We start from the raw sequence: 23333 nt of genomic DNA on the forward strand, positions 1-23333 counted from the left end.
AAGAAACACTACCAAGATAGAAATAAAAACGCAGAAACATATAAAACGATGTTTGCTTAGGAACTATTTTCAAAACATTGCCTTTAGTTTTCTGGAAAATTCTAGATACAGTAAATGAATTGTGTTGCTAGTATTTATTACTTTTGGGGTAGCTTCTAGATCATTTCCAGTTAAATATATCTATAGTCTCCTAACTCATTGTGTCTACTTTCCTTACAAGCAGTAAGTCCTGCATTCCTGTTTGTTTCATGGCATCTGCTTTCCAGCCATGTAAAGCCAGGCCTTGAAAATTATAGGCTTCAAGTATTATAACTACATTTTTATTTTTATTGGTCTCTGTGTCTTTATACCTTGGATATAGTTTATATCATACGAGCAGCACAACACAGTAGGAATTCTGGCTGAAGAATAAGGTTAACTTGGTTTGAATTCTGTTCACTAGCTATTTGACCTTTGGCAATTGTATTACCTCTCCTAAGACTATATTCTCTCATCCTTAAGATGGAAAGAGTGGTTCTTGCCCTGTCTTTCTAAAGGGTCCGTGTCTAGGATTACATACAAGTACTGTAAAAACTGTCAATGGCTTCACCAAGAGTTGAGCTGCACTGGCTGGCTTTACATATCGCAATCCCATCTTCCCTCTCTTATCTTACATTTCAGTATTTCCCAGGATCTAATTCTCCAATGCATATATACATAGTGTTCTACTCATCTGGAGGGTTTTCCTCTTTCATCTCTGTTAAATTCAATCAAAAATTTAGACACCAGTTCAAAGTTTTTCACACTTGATTTTGTTGAATTTTGTTGAATTTTGACAACACGTAGCATTGTCAATTCTTGCCTTGTGAGTTGCCTCTTAACCTTATCTCTTTCACATAAAGCCTCATATTAAATTATTTTATGATACTTAACCAGTTCACTTAGTGAATATTTGTGAAGCTTTTTTTCCTGTTTGCTCTGTGTTTTTGTGTACCAAGTTCAGAACTCAGTAATTATTAGTTCATTTACCTCAAACTTTACATACAGACATCTTAATAGAGACACGTGACCTCATCTTTTTCCAGGGCTTGAAGTATTTCTACTGTTAGCTCATTCTACTCCACTTCCTACAGAACCACAAAGGAGCCCGTAGGCTAGAACTGCTTATGATAACTTTCTGAGGTGATGGAGCTATTTCATATCTATCTGCCCCACACAGTAGTTATTAACTGGGGTTCCTGAGTGACTGAAATGAAGCTTAGTGATATGAACTGATTTTTTGTTTTCTTTTATTTTTTGAGATAAAGTCTCTTTACATGGCCCTGGTTGTCCTCAAAGTAGCTCTGTATACCAGACTGGCCTCGAACTCACAGAGCTCTGCTTACTCTACCTCCTGAGTGCTGGGGGTTAAAGGTGTGTACCACCACCACCCAGCTGAAGAAATGATTTTTTATTTGGTGCTGGAGCTTGAAGTCAGAGCCTCATATCTGCTAGGTATGCACTTTACCATTCACTTAGCTACACTTCAAATCTCTTCATTTTTTAAATTGCTTTTAATTTTAAAAGGCATGTGTAGCTAGTAGCTACTATATTGGACAAGTGGCATTCTAACCTTTTCTGGTCATCACACTATGAAAAATACATTTTATATTACATTCTAGTTCATGTAAATATAAGCAAGTTTTATAAAGCACTATGATCAGCATACTCTAATACCCTCAGTGTTATTCTATGTATTTCATTTCTTGTTTTTTTTTTGTGTGTGTGTGTGTGTATGTATGTGGGGGCAGGGGGCATATGTCTTATAGACTTATGTGTATATAGAAGTGAGGAGGATATTTGGTGTCTCCCTCTATTGCTGTCTGTCTTATTCTCTTGAGACTGGCTCTTTCATTTAACTTTAACTTTACTCTTTTGGCTAGGCTGACTGGCCAATGTACTCCTGGGATCTTCCTATCTTCCCACACTACAGTTAACATACTATTTATTTTGACAGGATAGTGTCAGTTCCGTGGTTCTGCATGAATCATGAGCTCAGTATTGAAGTGTTGTTACTGCCTTTAGATTTAGCTTGAGATTTACTGTCCAATGTCTCTGGTATCATAGCATGGAAGTGGAATACTTTTAACCCACTCCATGCCTTAGGAGTAGCACCAATGTGAAACTATGGTCTGCGACTCCCTCCAGTTCCTCGGTGACAGGTGACCAGGGAGATGGAGTAAGAGCAAGAAAGCATGTTGTAAGAATCAAGGTCCTTCTCACCTCAGCTTGTAGAAGAGGACCTCAAGTCTTATATTATATACCCTACCAAACATGTTTCTGCATCCACATACTCAGTGTGCTGTCCTCTTATCAACAAAGATAGATGGTGGTGTGGGCACAGAAACACTTGTTGCTCAGTTTAAAATGTTCTAAGGTCCTGGTTGTCAGAAAAGTCGGGCACGGGAAAGAAGGTGAGTGGAGAGGGGACATGGCCTGTACAGAGGTCAGCAGAGACTGGGGGAGACCAGAACAACCAATAAACCCAGGCAGAAGGAGATGGAGGCACATTCTAGGATGCACCAGTTCTTCGGTGTTCTGGATTTTTCTCCTGACTTTTAGACTTCCCTAAACAACCTGACATCTACTGCATTTCTTTTCAAAATTCCTTTGCAGGTGGCCTTCTCCTTTTCTCTTTGAACCTGGCACCCATCCCAATGAATCCAAGCTGTTTTGGATATGCCAAGCCTATTACTCGCCTGCCCCCTCCTTTGTTTGTCACTCCCACTTGAAAACTCCCAAGTTATTTTTTAGTCTCTCAATTTCACTACCCCACCCTACACTCAACTCAGTTGCTTGCCAAGTTCATTCAGTGTTTCCTCAACCAGGAAGATCCTCCCTTCCACATTACAAGCTTCTATCTTATTGCCATTGTTTGGAATGTGCTAGATGAGAAACAGATGGGCATTTTTATATCTTTCTACAAAATCAGAATTTCTTGAACAACAAATTCATTAGTTATACCAGTAGCCTGCTGGCTACAGTTTGTCAAGTGGCCCTGACTTCATTACAATCTGAATTACTAATATTAAATCTCAGATCACAGATTGTACATCAAGCAGTAATTATGTCTTTATGTGTGAAGGTTATAGAATAGCTACAGGAGGGTAGAAAAGGCTGGAGCAGGGTTCAGGGGCTTCAAAAAGACCTCACTGGAGACAGGTAGAGAAGCAGTGCAGATATAAAGGGCATCCATCCCCTCTGAGGTAAGGTACCCAGATGAAGACCTGATAGAGATGAGCTGTAGGGCTGCAGGAGTGAGCTGCAGTATTTGTAAACCAGACTGAGTTGAACGATAGAGGCAAGGTCCAGGAGCATGTGTAGACAGACTAACAGATGTATGGGAAACTATCTGAATAGCTGTAGGGAACAAGCTGATCTGAAGCCCTGGGGACAGTCACGAGTTCCTGTTAGTCCCTGGATAAACATACTCAGTGGTCAGAGAGCAGGTCTCTGGGGGCTATTGTCATCACGTATTAGGTGTCCTCAGGGTCCAGGTGCAAGTGGTGTACATGTTCTGGTGAGTTTGGTAAGTTCTTCGGCCTGTTTTTTTTTTTTTTCCTGATAGGTTTTTAATAAGCCCGTGTGTTCATATAGTCCCATCTTACCAGTTTGCAAGTATTATGTTTGTACTTTCAGGAATAAAAAGTATTAGTCTGTGCTCCATAGGTGGTGCTGAACAGGTGGTGGAATGAGCACAGTGGAATCCGGAGTTAGCTTGACTCTACATCTCTGCTCAAACTCAAACCACATGCTGCTTGTAAAATGGAGTCGATCAGGACAAGGCAGCCTGAAAAATCACTGTTGTATACAGTATGAAATAACTTGGAGCAGGGCGCAGCTTCATCTCATCAGCCATGGAGGCTTAGCTATGTGTCTGTCACTTTCCTAACTTTGAAAAGGTCCATTCATCCCTAGTTGGACTTGTGCTCTTCCTTTTTTTTCCCCAGTTTCTACCCCACTCTCCTTCATATGGTCTACATTCTGCTGTTATCTGATTCCAGAACCATCTTCCCTTGTAGATTAAAAAGCTCTGAAGGACTAATGCTGTATTTTGCTAATTTCCCTCTCATGTCTATCACACAGTAGGTACCCTGTAAAGTTTATGGAATGAACTATGGATGGCTATTCAGGTGTGTGTGTATGTGTTGTCTCCAGTGAATGCTTTGGTATTGAAGATGTGATCTACCAACACTATGTTAAATATGCATGTATTGCTGTGGAGGCTGATTTGGAACCAGCAGTCCTTGCTTGGAGAAAGGAAGCCCACAGGGAGCTAACCTCTATTACAAATTCCTCCTGGCCCTGAGATTCTCTGACTTTTTAACTCTACTTTAAAGAGCTTGTGGTATTTCTTTCTTTAGCATAAGGTTCACAATATCTTGAAGCCTTGTATTTTGTCTTTGTTAAACTGTGTGTGTGTGTGTGTGTGTGTGTGTGTGTGTATGGGTGTGTAGTTTTTCAAGGCATTTTTTCAAAATAACCTTGAGAAAAAAATAGTCAATCCTTGGGAAAAGTATGACATCAGCAAAAATAGCAGAGCAAGGGCCTCTGAATATTCGCTCCTTAATGGCAATGAAAAAAAAAAAAACTGGCAGTGTGTCTCAGACTCAGTTTCTTCAGAACTCCACAAATGAAAAGGCTTGCACCAATACAGGGGCACTGTACCCAAGAAAACAAACAACATGTTGGGAAGAAGTGTTTTTAACTTGTCCTCCTCCCACCTTTGGACTTGCACTTCATAACTATAATATCCTTGAAAAATCAATGCTTCCAGACACAGAAAACCTATCTGCCTAGTGGCCACTACGAACCCTTTATAGTTGCAGTTGTAGAGACCTATCGCCAGATCATCTGTCTAGACGTTCCTTGGAAGACCCTGCTTATAAGTCTTATGTATCTGACATTGACTGTGGGTTGCAGAAAGCCTTTTACCCAGGGTGTTGTTTTTTAAACCATTAGACTCAATTTTTCAATGGCCTGAAGCAATAGCTAACCTTACCAGCTAATTAACCAGAAAGCATCCAAGGAAAAACAGAGGCATATGACACCTTAAGGATTTCTAAAAGCTTGAGATAGTCCTGAGAATCTAGAAAACACACGTATACACGAAGCTGTTGCATTTTCAAGGCTGAATGTGTCTCGTGTTCAGGGCACATGATTCTCATTCCTGACCTTTATCAAGCAGACACTGGAAGATATCTCCTGGCTGGGTTGGAGTCAAAGACATGCCTCAACTTGTATACAGAGCCCTTTGGTTTAGGATGGGAGGCATTTTGGTTCCGGAAGTTAAAGGAAATCCTGGTTTAATCGTTAAACTAACCCAGTAGAGACACCAGTACAATAATTATTCTAACGTAATATGTAACAAGGTGGGGTTTATTTTTCCCTTCGTCCCAGTAGCTGTTAATTCTAGACAACTAGACTGCAGGTTTGTATCTCTGCCTTTGAACATCCTGCAAGAACAGGACTTTATAAGCTTGTTATTTGATTTGTTAAATGAAACTGTCCGCAGTTTCATGAACTGGGTTCTCTCAGCCAGGAGGAAATAAAGGACCTGAAATAGAGGGTTTGAAATGCAAAGAGACAACATGAAGTCAAGTTGAAATAGCCCAAGCAAGACTTCACTTTACTTGGAATAAGCCAGGGTTTTTATAGTCACAGGAGAAACCGAAACCAAATCTCTAAATTACATGACATTTGCATACTGCAAAAAAGGTTCAGGTGCCAAAGTCCCAAGGTTCAGAAGATCTTCAGGTTCGGAAGATCTTCAGGTGGTGGGCGTGCTCAGGCAGCAGGTGTACTCAGGTGGCTTCTTCAAAGACGAACCAACAGTCGACAGAGAGCATCTGTCTTAGCTCCCGGGTGTTAGCCTCCAAGCAGAGGCTGCCAGAAGTCCAATGGCTGAGGTGAAGGGGGAAGGTAACAGTTAAATTTGAAAGGCTAGCCAAAGTACTTTGTGGGGTGAGAAGAACTAAAGGGGTTTCTGTTAGTCCGAAGTAATTGTGTAAGAAATGAGAGGGTTTTTTTTGTTTTGTTTTTGTCACCACCTCAATGACTTCTCAGGGGGCTTTGTCTTTTGTCTCAGTTCTCCTGGTGTTGGACCTATTCTCTTCCTTTCCCAGGTACACTTAGACATAGTGACACTGCCACTCTGTGTCCTATATGTGCAGCCTTGATTCAGGACTTACTGGGGACAGACACATTGCATTCTGGGAATCTTCTAAGAGGAGAAAGGATACAAATAGAAGCTATAATGATCTTCTTGCATGCCTAGCACAGCTTGCGAATGGGTAAAAAGCCAGAGTCAAATTCTTTGGCTACCATTTTATTCAGAGCCATCCTAAATGAAGCAGGGCAGTTGTCACAGACTTTAAAAGGCTGTACCAAATTGACCAGATAGCTGAGCAATGACTCATGGTGGCAGGGTTGGTAATAGAGGACTCATTTCCTTCAGCCTGTACTAAAAACAGATCCAATGTTTCTATGTATACATGCTGTACATTTATCTAGTGTCATCTGTCCTCACCCTTACCAGGCTATCACTTTCCTATGCTCCTCTCAATAAAAATTATGGTTTTTTTCACTGTAGAAGAGCACTGAGTGTGCATTTCCACTTGGTTTCTCCTGCCTGAGATGAGTCGAGGGTGGGGTGAGAGGTACACTGTGTGATTTGCCCTGCCTCTGTTACCTACCACCTCCTGGGAAGAGCTTGACCTGAATGGTCATTTTTAGCCTGGTATTTCCTGTGTGTGGGCCAGGGCCCCAGTCCAGAGGCAGAGAGGTTAAGAGGGCACAGGTTCTCTGGCAGAATGCTCTCTGGGGAATGAGATAGCCATCTCATGTCTAACTTCTTTAAGTTTGAAACACTACAGAGACTGCAATCTTAGTAATGGAAACAAACCAAAGGAGAACGGCTACTTGAATTCCCGAAAGACAAGAATTGTGTGATACATTTCGGGAAAATACACCAACTTAGCTGTGTTTCTAAAAGTAATTGCATGGATTATGACTTCAACCTCTGACAAAATCTTTTGAGCAGAGACACCTGCTTTCATGTTTGGCAAGTGCTCCTTTATACTTAGTAACATTTATTTCTATGTAGACAACATGGTTCTAAATTAGAAGACAAATCCCAAACTATCTGGCCTTTCAAATGACTTAAACATAGCCACAGTGCTGCTCACATAGGAAAATGCACCCATGGGATGTTTAGGGACTGCTTTAGGAGAGCCCATGCAGCGACTGGTGGCTGAACAAAAGGGCCCCTATTCTCTCTCAGCTTCTTTTTGGAAAGAGGAGTAGGGAGCCTTCAAAACTAAGAGATAGGATATATTGGGTGCCTTTTGCTTTCAACTCACAATGTATTTTTTCATGCAAATACATAAGTTTGTGAAGTATAACTATCCATTTCGTTTTTCTGGTTACCGGGTAAAACAGATTTTGACATGCAAGCTTAGAAACTTATTTACTATTTATTTTCTCCTTATTATCACAGAAGAAAATTACTTAGAAATAATTTGGAGGCAGGGCTCCTACCTGTATCTGTCTTTAATCTTTCAGGAGACCTGTTCCTCCCTCCCATAAAAGTAAACATGAGCTTGAACACCTTGTATATTCTGAAAGTATAGCTCGAGAATTAATGAGGTTTTGTTTTATTTCACTAGAATTCAGAGATAACTAGAGCCAAATGCAACAGAAAAACTGGCTTTTGGTACCACACTCAGCACCCTTAAAAACATATGTGTCTGAAGGGGGTGGGTTCTCAGTGAACTAGTTCTTTAGCAAACACCAACAGTGTCTCTTATGATTTAATTTAATTTTACAGTGTCTGTCCACCTGCGGTTAGGGATCGATCTTAGAGTTAACTTTCAGTCTTGAAAGATTTGTCCACATTTGAGATGGCAGCTGTAAGTCCTAGCTGTGGTTTCCTCTGTTGACTAACTGGCTATAAAGAGTAGTTCCTATGACCACCGCTGTTTTTCTCCCCACCTGTGGGTTAATCATTTGCAAGGCTTGCTTACAGAATTCTGGGAAGTACTTACAGACATTTACTCATTTTTAATTTTTTTAAAAACATCATAAAGGATGCAGGTAAATAGCCAAACAGAAATTATGTATGGGATGTAGGGGAGGGGAAGCTTCTGTCCCCTCTATAGGTACTACTCTGTGCTCACCATATCCAGAATTCCCTAAACTTCGGCATTCAGGAAGCTTAAGCTTCATAGTGTAGGCATGAGCTATTTTTTTAATTCCATTTCTAATCTCTTCCCTTCCTGCAGAGTAGGGGTTGGAATGAAGTTTCCACACTTAATTGTTACTTAGTTTTACAGATGACTAGCCATATCACCAAAAGCAGCCTTATTAGAACAGAAGATACTCTTATCACCCAGGAAATTCCAAGGGATTTGGAGTCCCAAGGCTGGACCTAGGGTCTAAGGCCAAATAATAGAACAAAAAAAGATACATCTGACATCCTGGTGCTCAGGAAGTCACAGAGATATTCAGAGCTGTGTGCCAGAAAATGGGGACAAAGAGCAAATATATAGTTCTTTTTTTTAGGTTTTTTTCTTTGTTTGTTTTTGTTTTTTCGAGGCAGGGTTTCTCTGTGTAGCCTTGGCTGTCCTGGAACTCACTCTATAGACTAGGCTGGCCTCAAACTCAGAACTGCCTCCCAAGTGCTGGGACTAAAGGTATGTGTCACCACCGCCTGGCTATATTATTATATCACAACATCACAATAGTCATTTGTGAATCTCAGGAACAAGTTCTATCAGCCTCAAGACCCCTTTTTTTTTTTTTTGTATTGTGGGGAGCCGCAGCTGCCATCCTATATACATATACTTTGAACACGTGGTCTCCGGCCAGAGCAGAGAGCATTGATAATCAAGCCCTTAGTTGGAGAAGCTGAGTGCCTCTGGTTTGTGATGCAAGCTGGCATGAATTCCCGCAGCCTATTATGCTTTGCCACGTAGCCGATGCTGATTGGGACCAGGGAAAGTATTTAACCCACAAGGGCTAGAGACTGGAGAGAGACTGGAGAGTAAGAGTAAGTATGTAGACATAGTAAGTATGTAGAATTAGGGCTGGTGATGGGATAGAAGAGTAAGTATGATAGATAGGAGTAAGTATGTAAGGATAAAAGTAAGATGTAGGAATAGAACTAAGAATAGGAATAGGAGTAAGTAGAAATAGTAATAAGTAAGATGTAAGAAGCAAGATGTAACTAATAAAATGTAGGTAGAAATAAGTAAGATGTAACAAGCAAGATTACAAGGATCCTAATAAAACTGCATGGGGAAGAGCTCGGTGTTTGCCTCCTTACTTCCACTGGATGGGTAAGGCGGCCGACATTGTATAAGCCATTATGTAAGTGACATGGAAAATGAAAATACTGTAAAAATACCTAGTCTTCTAGCTATAATGTTATCATCCTTACAATTCCACATTCTCTAGCCTTGACACAGTCTCCTCCAAAGCCTTGGCTGCTAGAAATCTCACCATATAAACCTTGAAATATTTCTATGGAAACAGACAAGAGCCAGACAAGTCTACCAGTATTACCATCTTACCTTGGTCTACTTTGTGGGGAAAAGCTACCTTAGGGGCTGTTTATGAAAAAGACCCCATGAAAGGAGAGTTTTAAACTAAATCTGGGCATTCGGATTTTCAGATATCATTTTAAATGGGACCATGAAAAAAAGGTCAAAGGAAGTATGAAAGGTGGCTCAGTCAATAAAGTGCTGGCTGTGCACCCACTTATTTAAATATTTAAATATTTGTGGTTAAATATTCAAACATTCAGATATATGTAAATATTCCATTAGCGCCAACCTGATGACATTTTACTTTCAGGGCAAAGGCAGAAGTCAGCAAATCACAGGAATAAGTCCTATCTCTGAAATTATGTTTACATGTCTTCATTTTCCTTTAGTTATGTCCAAGTATGAAAACCAGATTATTATTCCCACTGACTACCCAGAAGAATTCCCGGATACAGATGAGCTGGTATGGATTCTGGGGAAGCAGCATCTCCTTAAGACAGGTGAGCCTGGTTTCACTGGTCTGGGAGGAACCTGCTAACGAGGGTGCCTGGGGCTAAGAGGTTCTCATTTTTTTTTCTTGGATTGATAGAACATTGTCTTGATAAGGGCTGATGCTACTGTGAGGCAGATTACTAAGCAGCAAATGGAAACTTGCTGGTCTCATAGTTCCTTCCAAGACCCTGAAAAACCTTAGCAGGGCATTTACATGATCTGAGTTTTTGTTTGTATATTTTGCAAAAGCAATGTATCTTTATTCTTTCCTGTAAAGAAGCCCTGTCCCCGTTCCAGGAAACAGAGGATTCAAACACATGCAACTAGTCATAGTATTACTAGCCAGTATCTAGTCATTGGGCTACACAGTTTTTATTCTTATCATGTCCTTATGCTTCTTCCACATAAGCCACAACTGTCAGAAATAATATCAGACACAAGAAATCATGTTTTCCATGGTTTCAGATTTTCTCCTAATAATTGCATTGTTGTAGTTGATTCTGGTTTTGTATAGAACTTCTAGCTACTTGCAGTAGATAGAAATGAGGCTTGAGTCTACCTACTTAACACAACCTTCTTACACAGTAACAGAGACCTGGTGCTCTGAAACCACAAAGGACTCTTCATCTACCAAAAGCCTGTGTCGGGATATATTACTTCCTAAGAAGAGATCTTCAGTTAAAGTAAAGGAGTTGAGGAGAACCTTTTCTATTGCTACTTTCCAAACAACAGGGAAATCAAGGGTGCCACATATACCCTTATTCAGATACTAATTTGCAAAGCTTTTCCCTCCCTGTGTTTTTGAGAAGGGGTTATACTCTATATATCAAGCTTACCTGGAATTCTAAAGCTCACTATGTGGACCAGATTGGCCTCAAATTCACACCAGTACTCCTGTTTCATCCTCCAAAATGCTGAGATTTTCAGACATTCAATACTATGCTCAGCTGGGAAATGCCTTTCAAACTAATTTTTCTTTTTTTTTTTTTAAATTCCTTCCTAGCATAGAGCCAAGTTAGAAGGTATAGAGTCTGTAGAGACAAAAGTGACCTGTGTAAACATTTAAAGGGACAGGCATATAATAACAGCAACATTTGGCACAGACTTACTGCATACTGGATATCAACTAAGTGCTTTATAAATGAATATGTATGTATATATTGACTTTATATGAATTATCTTGTTTAATACTATAGCTCCTCAATAAAGTAGAGATTGCTACTCATCCTTTTACAGATGAGAGAACAGAAACTCAGAAAACTTGAGTAATAAGTTTATGTACACAGTAAGAGCAGAGTCTGAGTTCAGTCCCAAGTCAAGTCCCACTCCACTATGGGCTGCCCATGTTTTCGTAATTCTCTTGTCTCAGGCACTTGAGTACTAGGATTATAAGAATATGCCACCACATTCTTGGATCGTGGCTGAGGTTCAATTTGAAGAGCACCTAGTATGCACCAAGCATCTCCAGTGCCCATAAACTGGGCCTGGTGACCAAGCCTGTTATCTTAGCACTAGAAGGTAGAGGCAGAAGAATCAGAAATTCAAAGTCACCCTTAGCAATTTTGAGGCCGTCCTAGGATCCATGACACCTCTCTGTCCTTCCTGCCAAACAAGAGAAGAGAACCCTTATTCCTTTTTTTAAGGTTATTTATTTAGTTCATGCATTTGCATGTTTTGTCTGCATTCAGGTCTGTGCACCAGGTGGCTAGAAGGTGGCATTAGATGCCTTGGAACTGGAGCTACAGAAGTTGTTAGCCACCATACGGGTGCTGAAAATCGAACCCACATTCTCTGGGAGAACAGACAGTTCTCGTAACCACTGAACTATTTTTCCAGGCCCAAGAACTCTTACTCTTTTTTTTTTTTCCTTTTTTTTTTTTTTTTTTTGAGACAGGGTTTCTCTGTGTAGCCCTGGCTGTCCTGGAACTCAATCTGTAGACCAGGCTGGCCTTGAACTCAGAAATCCACCTGCCTCTGCCTCCTGAGTGCTAGGATTGAACTCTTACTCTTAAACATTATACATCTTCCCAACTGTGGTAGGGACAACAAAATTAAAAATATATATATAGCTCTATTTTTTCATTTGCTCAAAGAGATGGAATTAGAAACTATTGGTAAAATTTGTATTTCCTTTTCACTTTTAAAAACATAATAACTATAGATTCCATACTGAATACACATATGCATATGGTATTGAGAAGAGGGAAAGAGATGTCTAGAGAAGACAGAACCATATCCAAGTACAGGAAGAAATGAAGAAGCCATAATTGTAGTGATTGAGGGTACTTTGCATCATAGAATGCAAGAACTATGCTTTGAAAAGGTATGCAAGATATTTATGATATTATACATCCACTTACATGAAATGCGTACATAGGACACTTAGTATGATGGATAAAGTTCTTCTACAGTTAGCAGGAACATTTATTTCCCTTTTTTGTAATTATGAATAAAGTTCTGATACAGATAGCAGAAACATATTTTTCTTTAAATGTATGTATTTGTACCTTTGCTCCTGCACGTGAACTTCCTCCAAACCTATAAACCCCCAGTTTTAGATAATAGGTAGTGGGTACTCACACTATTGTTTTAGATAATAGGTAGTGGGTACTCACACTATTATCATTAAGGTTGGAGATGATTACCTTAGTGGGTTATCTAAGATAACTGCTTTTTCTATTTCTTGTCACTTGGGCATGACTTCAGTGGTAATACCTGTCAGGATCCTGAAAACGATTGAGATCGACAAGGAGACAGAAAGTATTATCATTAGTAGAATCTTTAGAGTATCTCGGGTCAAAAGAAAGGTAAAAGGGAAGTATTGAAATTATTCGACTCAAATGAGATGAGGTTTCCTGTGAATGTCCTATAATCCTGTAACAATCAATTTGATCGACTGTTTGAAAATAAGGTTGCTGTTGGCATAGAAGTCAAATGTAGGCATTTTTTTTAAAAAAAAAAAGATGGAATATGGCGATTGAATTTTAACTTTACATTTAATTACAGAAAAATCTAAGCTGTTGTCTGATATAAGTACTCGTCTATGGTTTACATACAGAAGGAAATTTTCACCAATTGGTAGGTACATCATTGGTTGTGCTGTGCTTTTTTTCCTTGTAGATAGTTTGCCTGAGGTTATCAATGCCATCACAGAAACCTCAGAATTAACAGCTCACTGTGGCAAAGAATTTGATTTAGGGGAGCCGGTAAGTTTAACATTTCATGCAAAAATGTCATTGTGGAAGTCGCCTGTCACCTGTGACTCCATGCTGTTGTACTGTCCCACCAATAGTCATTTCGACCCACCGTCCAAGTGTCCATGCATCAGATGGTGTTACTTTTTTAAAGAAGAAAATCAAATAAGCTTTAATTGGGTAATATCTAGATATTAAATTGCCTTCCATTGCTATATGGCACCGTGTGACTATTAAAGAGACTTGGGCCTCGAAGGAAAGAAAATAATTCCTTCTGGTTTTTTTTTTTTTCCTTATGAGATGAGAACATTTTGACATTCAAAGATAAATTAAGAAAGTTTTCTTTATAATTTATTCTACTCTGTTCCTAGCTGCTATATAAGGGAAAAGAAAGGAGAATTCAGTAAGTTAAATGAATTTGCTCCATCTGAGAGATTTGTAAAACGTGTGTTTTACAAAACATGCTACTAGCAGCCACTCCCTAGTGTCAGGGAAAGAAGGAAGGTGTGGAAGTTAGTCTCCTAAAAAGAAGCTTGTCTGATTGATTTTGATGCAGGGTTGAACCTTGTAATTGGAGTGAAATTTACCTTCCTGTGATGGGCCAAACCTGAAATCCACGTAACATTTTCTTTGTTTTCCAAGCAGTAGTATCACAAAAGAACACTCTTTAGTACCCATCAATTCGAAACTGTTAATGTTCCCTGGAGGAAGAGATCTTTACAGAGCTGAGCAATTATCTGAATCAGCTCTCACAGTGCTTTGGTAATAGCTGGTCTGGCTGTATGTGGACTTCACCCTACCCTTTTCTTTAATCCTTTAATCTCATTGGCAAGAGCCTGACTGCTCTCCTTCCAGCTCACAAATCTCTTCACTTCCCTTAGTCTTGATATAGCAATGCTCCTTCAGTCCCTATAACAAAGGGAGCAGAATGAGGAAGAATAACTTGGCCCAAATTTTTTTTTACAAGAGCAATGACTTCTTTGAAATTAGACTTCTGAGATCATACCTCTAGAATCCTTTTCTACTTCTAAGTTGGAAAAGAAGACCATTACCTGCTTATGTCGGTCCTATTGAATAGGTCTCTACATGTGTGACTTTACATCAAATCTTCTTAAAATGGAACCTATTTTCTTATTATTAGGTGAATTTCTATATTTTAAAGATACAGTGTATTTCTCATTTATCAGTAGCATTTTATGTAAGACCAAACTCATAATACCAAGTATTCGATGTGGGTTCCAGAACCTCTAGATACTTTTTCATTTAATCCTTATAATGCCCACTGGTAGTAGGGAGAGTGTGTGCTTAGACTGTATGACCACATGTTAGTCATCTGCCTAATCAGGGTTCTATCATCTATTTGTTGTTGTCTTAAACTTCATTAAGTACATTTATGGGAGTCAAGAGCCTTTCATATGTCTTTGATCATTTTGACATACACACTTGCTGGCAGTATTTGTGTTTTGGCCAAGGTACTTTGTTTGTTGATAGTCATGCATAGTTATAGATAGTCACTTACCAAAATAGAATTCATGCTCTGCAGTCTCCAAGCAAGAAATCTAAGGGGCATGTTGAGTTCATTTGTTTGCTTTGTCTTTGGCTGTCAAACCTGTTTCCACTGATTTAGTATTACCTTTACTTGTTCCATTCCTATATCCAAACCCTATATGAGCTCTAAATCCATTTATTGTCTCTCTTTTCAGAGTTCATGTACATGTATGTGTGTTTGTAGTTTCAAATATGCTGATGATTGAGAAGATTAACTTAAGGAACATGTTTTCATGCCCATCCATTTTACCAACAGGGGGAACAGGCCCTTCATCTGATGCTGGCTGGGGATGTATGCTGCGCTGTGGGCAGATGATGCTGGCTCAAGCCCTCATCTGCAGACACTTGGGAAGGGGTGAGTTCCATTTGCTCTACAAATGGTTTTGGAGATGTAGGCTATATTACTTGTCATTAGTTTAAGAATACTCGCTGGGCGGTGGTGGCGCATGCCTTTAATCCCAGCACTTGGGAGGCAGAGGCAGGTGGATTTCTGAGTTCAAGGCCAGCCTGGTCTACAGAGTGAGTTCCAGGACAGCCAGGGCTACATAGAGAAACCCTGTCTTGAAAAACCAAAAAAAAAGAGAACATTCAGTAACAAAACTGCAGGTCCTCAATTGCTTTGTAATAGCTCAAGTGATGATGGGCTGACAAGTCAACCAAGCCCATCATGAGAGGAAGGAATGTCCTCATGTGAGAGTTATTTTCTGGCGACAGAATTAACCTGGGAAGATGTGTCATTTAGAATTTCCATTGTTGTTATTCTTTGGAAGGGTCTTTAAAAATGTCAGATAAAAAAGCTGTAGCCCTAACCTGGACATGGTGGTACATAGCTTTAATCTCAGTACTCAGGAGGCAGAGGTAGGTAAATCTCTGTGAGTTTGAGGCCAGCCTGTTCAACTATGGAATTACAGGTTGGCCAGGACTTCATAGACAGACACTGTCTTAAAACACTAAACAAAACAAAAACTTGTGACCATGGTAGCTTATACCCATAATCCCATTGCTTAGAAGGCCAAGGCAAGAGAACTGCTGTGAGTTCAAGGCTAACCTGGACTGCATACTAAATTTCCAACCAGCCTGGGCTACAGAGCAAGACCAGTTTCAATAAACAAAACAAAACAAAACTAAACAAAACAAAACAAAAACAAACAAAATCAAATGAAAAGATAACAAAGAAAACAGGAAGAAGGGTGTGGTGAGCAGTGTGTTTGATTCATTTTAAAATGCCCATGAGGCTCAGGATGTGAGTGACCTAAAAGGAAGTGTTTAATACGGAAGCTAGTGCTATTCTGGTTTGGTTGACTATCTGGTCTGTTTGATATTGAAAAAAATCCTTAAATTTGCTTCCTCAGGAGGTGGCTTCATTACTTAAGAACCTTCTGGTAATTCTTGTTTTTGTGTTCCCTGGGACATATATGCATGCTTCTTCATGGACCCCTGTGGATGACCTTGGATGAACCTGGTCAGACATTCAGACCCGTTCAGACATTCGAATCTAAGTCCACTTTCCTATGCTATTAAGCAGCCGACCTTGCTGGATGTTATTAATCTCACTCTACAGACTCACTGATCCTGTGCCAGATTTTGGAGAGGACCTGGAACGGGCTGCAGAGTTTTAGAATTAACTACCTTCCTGCCAGAATTTGGGATATTCTGTGCTTGCTTTCCCTGTGTTCTGCCATCATTTCTAGCTCACAGGTGGGAAAACTGAGGTTCATGGCAGTGAAGGGATTTGTCCAGGGCGAAGCAGCATAGATGTAAGAATATAATGCTGATACTCTGACTCTGTATCTAGCAAATGTTGGACATACTTTGTACTATAGATTTATTATTCTTTTAAGGGATAAATCAACATTTTATTAGCATATATTTATTGTGCAAGGTAGTAGGTTTTATTGTGACATTTCCATACATTGTATATATTTCAATCTTATATGTAGCTCAGGTGGTCCTAGAACTGATCCTGTAATCCAGATTTGCACCAAATTAATTCATGATCTTCCTGCCTCTATTTCCCATCCCAGAGCATTGATATTATAGGTCTGTGCCACCATACCTAGCTGTTTGCATGTATGAAGGTGTGTGTGTGTGTTTGTGTGTGTGTGTGTGTGTGTGTGTGTGTAGGCCAGAGGTTAACATATCCTCTTTAAATCCCTTTCCACCTTATTTTTGAGAGAAGGTCTCTTACTGAACCTGGAACTTCCTGATTTTGCTAGACTGGCTGGCCACCCAGCCCTAGGGATCCTTCTGTCTTTGTCTGTCTAGGGCTGGATTATAGGCACATATTACAACCACACTGAGTATTTTACATTGGTGCTAGGTTTCCAAAGTATGGTCCTCATGTTGGCAATCACTTCACCAACTGAATCAACTCCCTTCTGTTTTGTTTTGTGGAAAGAAAGGTCTTGCTGTATATAGCCTAGGCTAATCTTGAACTCAAAATACAGTCAAGGCTGGCCTTGAGCTTGAAAGGTTTCTGCCTCAGTCTCCTCAGTGCTGGAATTATAGTATTTTTTTCTTTCTTTTCTTAGTATACAATTTAAAAAAAAAACACTTCCTTAGCAATGGATTGTGTATATTATTTCCACATAAACTCTTGGATGTTGGAATAGCACTTCCCCTCATGAGACCTGTTGGTAATGTTGCCAGAATGAAAGGACAAAAGCCATTGCTGATTGTGGAGAGATGAGACACTCTGACATCTGAGTTATAAGCCTCTTGGTGTGGCTTCCAGGAAATACCTGTGTGATACTGTTGTTATGCAATCCTTATCCAGCTGGGGCGACTTAATTCTCTGCATAGCTTCATCTTCAGTTTTTAACTTTCCCCCACACACCAGACAAGTGATCTCCCATGTAGCTAGCTAAACCCCCAACCCTGGCTTTTATTTCATACCCACCAATCCTTAAAAGTTGACAGCTTTGCAGCATCTGCTATCTAAATGAAGAATACTTAGGAACCCTTATTGTTCCTGCCTTCTGGATATAGTTCTTTTGTTTTTCTTCTAACTTAATGCCTGGTAATAAGAGGTCGTGATTTATTTATGTATTCTTTTTTTTTCCCTCCTCTCCTCCACAAAAGATTGGAACTGGGAGAGACAAAAAGAACAACCCAAAGAATACCAAAGGATACTGCAGTGTTTCCTAGATAGAAAAGACTGTTGCTATTCAATCCATCAGATGGGTAAGATCATCAAATTTCCAGTTTCAAAGTATGCCTATCAACTTTTTCTTCCTCTTACTTATATATGGCTGCACTAAGTTGTCCGTCTACTTTTTCCCTCAGAGGAAAAAAATAAAATCAGGAGTCTGTGGCTCATGAAATATATTTTGCTAATATGTTATTTTTCCATATAAAACAGCACAAATGGGTGTAGGAGAAGGGAAATCAATTGGCGAATGGTTTGGACCAAATACGGTTGCACAGGTGATAAAGTAAGTAAATGTCTGGCATCTACTCGTTCCACTTGCTCTTTATGCTTCCATCCCCAGCCTGCTCATCCTCCCCTTCCTGCTAAGCCATCAAACACCTCTACCATTTTGTTCACATACTTCTTTGATATGGATAACAGAGACCTCTGTCTTTATATATCAGGACTGCAATCACTGATATCTATATATGTGGCTATACTCCAAGACTCTGTTTCTGTTTCTCACCCTACAGATGGATGCTCATGTGCCAGGGAACCATCAGCCTGAGGGTCTTTTGAATTTAAAAGGCTCATACTAAGTGGCACAGGCTTAACTGGCATAGGCAAGAAATAGACTCCGATCCTGTATAGTATTAAAGACCTGATTAATGGGCCAGCAAGATGGCTCAGTGGGTAAAGGTGCTTGCTGCCAATCCTGATGAACTGAGTTTGATCCATGGTGAACGGAAAGAACCAACCTACACAAGTTGTCCTCTGACCTTCACACATAAAGCATAACGTGACTGTCCCTTAATTAAAATATGCTTTTTTAAACCTCACCAATTCATTTAGCATTTATTGGGTGTCTTTACTATGTTATGCACTGGGTATACAGAAATAACAGAGACACAGTCATTCCCTCAAGGGATTTGCAGCCTATTGGAGCATAAACATCCCAAAGGAGCCTTGGAATCAGTTTGTCATCTGTTAGTAGGTTTAAGGTGGTACTTTTCTTTTCTTTTCTTTTTTTTTTTTTACATTCTACAATTTGTCTTCTAGTACAAGAGATGAGGTAGAGAGGTTGTAAATGGGGTGAGTATTGTTAGTACCTACATCTTCAAGCCATCTTATCTCTTGTAGTTCTCTCCTTCCTGACGGTCTGCTGCTAAAGGAAAACCCTCTGAAGGCAGAAACTGTATTTGTTTTGTCACAGTTGCCCATAAAACTGCCTACTATGTATAAGCACTCAGTAAGTGCTCAATGAATAAGTGGAATTGGCAGCTGGAACCTGGGACTAGATCTAGGGAATCAGAAGATGGAGACCATTAGGACTCCTTTGCTACAGCATATTTCCATTTCTGGGTATTATGGGCCCGTATAAAGTAGAAAGGAGGTTTTGTCTCAACGGTTAACCAGTCTTCACTGAACAAATTAGCATGTTTGGAGAGGTGCACAGGAGGTGAGTCGTCTGCATTTCCTGGGAGCCAGGGAAAATTTGTATCTTGGTTTTAATCCCTGCTACCAATGCAACTTCACTGGGACCACTTTCTTGCCTTCGAGTATTTTCTGGGCATCATTACCCCTGGTGCTGAGGAACTGGCGATATTCCAGAAGTGTAGTAGAGAAAACAGCATGGAAGAATGTATAAAACATTAGAGTGACTAAGCCAAGCCCCAAATCTGGTTTCAAATAGAATTTTCTTCTTTCTTCTACATTCTGGGGTTTCTAACACTAAACAAATGGAAGGCCCTTCTTTTTTGTTTATTTAAATCAGCATATTGTGTTAGATACCATTATGACATTTGTAATTGAAATGTTCTTATGGGCTTCTTTCCCTCTGTTACCCTGCACCTGGTTATTCTTGTTTTCTCCTGATGCCTAGGCCTGAAGATTCTTTTTTCTCTTGTATATCCCATCTGTCCTTTTGCCCTCCCCTATCCATCTTCATCTTCATGAGACTTTAAGAGTGTTCAGGTTTGTTATGATTGCCTTTGATAATAAGAGCACATATGCTCTTTAACACAGTAAAAGACAGATAGCTTATATTCTGGTAGAACCATCATAATGTGAAAATATTGTAAATCAAGATGTCTTTACTATTTCTACACTATTGAACATTGCAGCTCAACAAATGAGCAGTTTTCCCAGATGATCAGCTGGCTGACTGGAGCTGATTTTTCCTGCAACTGCTCAGCATCATCAGAGAGTCTCTTACTGTGTGTGACTAGCCCTGGGAGAGATTCCAATTCAAAATTTGAAATTTGGTTTCTACTGAGTACATGACACTTTTTCACCATCCTAAAGTAAAATAGTAATAATAATACTAGTTAGTAAAACCAGTGACCATAAATTATGTCACTATTATTCTGAAAAAGTTAATGAATTAAAATTAGTCAATTAAAACTGTAACAGGGCTGAGGAAGATGGCTCAGTGGATAAGGTTCTTGCAGTACAAGCATCAAGACCTAAGGTTACATCAAGAGGCCATATAATTAATAGAAGAGCAATGAACATATAACCCATAAGCCCATCACTGGGAGACAGACACAGGAAGATCCCAGGGACATATATGTAGTGCTAGGGATTGGATGGATGGATTCAGGGCCTTATACATAGTAGTTAAGTACTTTACCACTGAACCACAAAAGCCCCCAATATATATTTTAATGACATTATTTTTAGTTCTTTAAAAGAAAAACAATAATTTAGACTGTCTTATTTAAGGAAACAAGATGTGTTGGGATTTTCGGGACAGATACATAGATGACATTTTTTTTCTTCCAGTAGGAATTTTGCCATTTGATGAGGTAGATTCTTCCATTTTATAAAGCAAAATCTTCTTTTAGAAATTCAGATACAGTGGCTCTGTGGTAATCTCTAAGACCCTGGGCATGAAATGTTTTAGAGCTCTGTCAAAGAAACCGCACACTTCTTTGTGGCTTGGCTCAGTGGGACATGACATGAGTAATCTGGGAATACATTGTACCATTTCCCACTGATGTTCTCATCTTTTCCAATTGTGATTTCATCATATGTTGCTTCACAGAAAACTCGCTTTATTTGATGAATGGAATTCCTTGGCTGTTTATGTTTCAATGGATAACACAGTGGTCATCGAAGATATCAGTAAGTTCCTGGGCTGTTAACCTTCTCATGGATGGTTGTAGTCCCTTTTCTAGTTCCAAAATCTGAACTCAATACATACTGTGGCTCACTCCCCCAAGGACAGGGAGCCTAGGAGAGTAGAGCAGCCCTGCTCCCTTCCTTTCCAGTCTCTTGAAAGGGAAAAACTTCGTTGTAAAGAAGTTCTGGTGTCTATAATCTATTGAATCACAAGTAGCTGGCTCTTAGATACTGGCCATTGCCCTGACCTGCTTTTTTTTTGCCATTAAAGTTAGAAAAACCCAAATATACAGTCCAAATTCCTCAAAGACTAATTTAGAAATGAGATTCTTGGAATGAGCTCAGAATACCTGTTGGACACTAAGAAAATGCTCAGCGTCCAATAAAAAGATCAAGGATCTGAATGAATAGCCTGGAATTCCCATGGGAAGTGAGACTGGTTGGTTCTTAGTGGCAAAGGAGAGAGGCCTTCCAGGCAGGGAGAGCAGCTTGCAAGGTCCCTGTGTTTTACCTTTGGAAAAGGTCCTAGTGCTAGATAGTCCCAACTCATCCAGATCTCTTGCCTTCTGTTTCTAGAGAAAATGTGCTGTGTTCTTCCTGTGGGTGCTGCTGATACAGCTGGTGAGAGCCCTCCTGATTTTCTGACTGCTTCCAATCAGAGTAAAAGCACCTCTGCCCCATGCCCAGCCTGGAAACCCCTGCTGCTCATTGTGCCCCTTCGCCTGGGCATAAACCAAATCAATCCTGTGTATATTGAAGCATTCAAAGTAAGTCTCCTTTTTTTTCTTGAACCCATTGCTGCCTGCTCATCACACTGCACATGTCAGCACAGAGATCCGTGAGCAGCAGTCCACAAGTGAGTTGAGAATCTTGCATTCTCTTTCCCTTTAGGAGTGTTTTAAGATGCCACAGTCTTTAGGGGCTTTAGGAGGAAAGCCAAATAACGCCTATTATTTCATAGGATTCTTAGGTAAGAAAGAATGAATTGCAAGTAAGTTGTCATGGGCCAGGGAAGGGTGTGGGACAAAAGTGTTCCTGGGATATAGGTTTTGGTGAGTGGGCACTGCTTTAGCTTAGGGATACTGTGGTCAATCCCTTCTGTCTCCAACCTGATCTATACAGAGTGATTCTTGTTTCCTTGTGCTTGCTGGACACCAGGTACCCATTAATGCATCTACTTCTGCCTCTTGGTGGGATAATTTTGATCTTTCCTACTGGTTGGACACAAGGTCACGACATTGCTCCAGAATGGTTCTTTTTGCATGTGGGTCCCAGGATAGTGGAGTTTCAGTATTTTGTCTTTGCTGACTTCCTTCTTATTGAAGTTCAGGCAACATCCTTGGAGCATCCACCGTTTTCCCAGGTCACCATGAATAGACTGGCTATCTCATTGTTTAGAGTCATGAGTGGGCAGGAATTTGAAGATGCAAAGCAGAGTTGTGCCTTTCCCAATAGTGTGACTAAGCCTTTAAACTACGAACCTCTATAATTGGGTGTGGTATAGCACTCCTTTAATCCCAACACAAGGGAGGCAGATGTGGAGGCAGAGAGGCAGAGAGGCAGAGGCAGAAGCAAAGGGGCAAGTGGACCTATATGAGTTTAAGCTCAGCCTAGTCTACATAGTGAGTTCCAGGCTAGCTAGTGCTATGTAGTAAGATCCTGTCTCAAAACCAAAACCAAAATCAAAACCAAACTAAAATAAAATAAAATGAAACCTCTAAAACCAGCAACAAGGAAACCTACTAACCTCCTAATATGGGCTCTAATGATTACTCTGCTATTTTCTTTAAATGGTAAACATCTAGCCTCCTTATTCATTTAAGGCCCTTAGCACATGGCATGCTAGCTGGTACATGTAGACCTCACTTGTTCACACATCCCTTTGTGGACCTATTAAGATACAGGCGCAGTAAGTCTAAGAAAGGACCTGAGATTTGCTCTCCTAAGGGTTTTCAGTGCTACTGCTGTTGGTCCATACTTTATGAACCAGGACACTTGATGAGTGCTGAAGAGTATGAGAAAAGGAGTGATGTAACCGGCGAGACTTGGCACAGGGCAGGCTCTTGTGGAAATGGACTGGTCAGACACTGGGATGGAAGAAAGTCATGAACTTAGACTGCTTGCTTGACGACGAGAAGTAGAGTAGCTATGGGCAAGTGCCATGAGAGAATATGCAGAGAACACTGTAAGGAGAGCATTGATCATCTCCCCACATCATTCCTTGGAGACTGGGAAGGTGGGGTGGCAACATGCACAGCTGACTTTGTGCACTAGACCCTTGTT

General features: G+C 40.1%; 1 protein-coding gene across 2 annotated transcripts in view; it reads left to right on the forward strand.

The window, feature by feature from the left end:
- Atg4a (autophagy related 4A cysteine peptidase) overlaps positions 1-23333 on the forward strand; it is a 50153-nt gene that overhangs the window by 18096 nt on the left and 8724 nt on the right. The window contains exons 2-9 of one of the 2 annotated variants that reach the window (XM_031368782.1): positions 9953-10063; positions 13062-13133; positions 15054-15152; positions 17879-17980; positions 18159-18231; positions 20974-21053; positions 21627-21817; positions 21942-22020. In XM_031368782.1, coding sequence (XP_031224642.1) covers positions 9953-10063; positions 13062-13133; positions 15054-15152; positions 17879-17980; positions 18159-18231; positions 20974-21053; positions 21627-21817; positions 21942-22020 — 807 coding nt within the window. Of the gene's footprint in view, positions 1-9950; positions 10064-13061; positions 13134-13175; positions 13262-15053; positions 15153-17878; positions 17981-18158; positions 18232-20973; positions 21054-21626; positions 21818-21941; positions 22021-23333 lie in introns of those variants that run through there. The other variant, XM_031368788.1, reaches the window with a different exon arrangement.

Source organism: Mastomys coucha, chromosome X, assembly GCF_008632895.1.
Source record: "Mastomys coucha isolate ucsf_1 chromosome X, UCSF_Mcou_1, whole genome shotgun sequence".
NCBI lineage: Eukaryota > Metazoa > Chordata > Mammalia > Rodentia > Muridae > Mastomys > Mastomys coucha.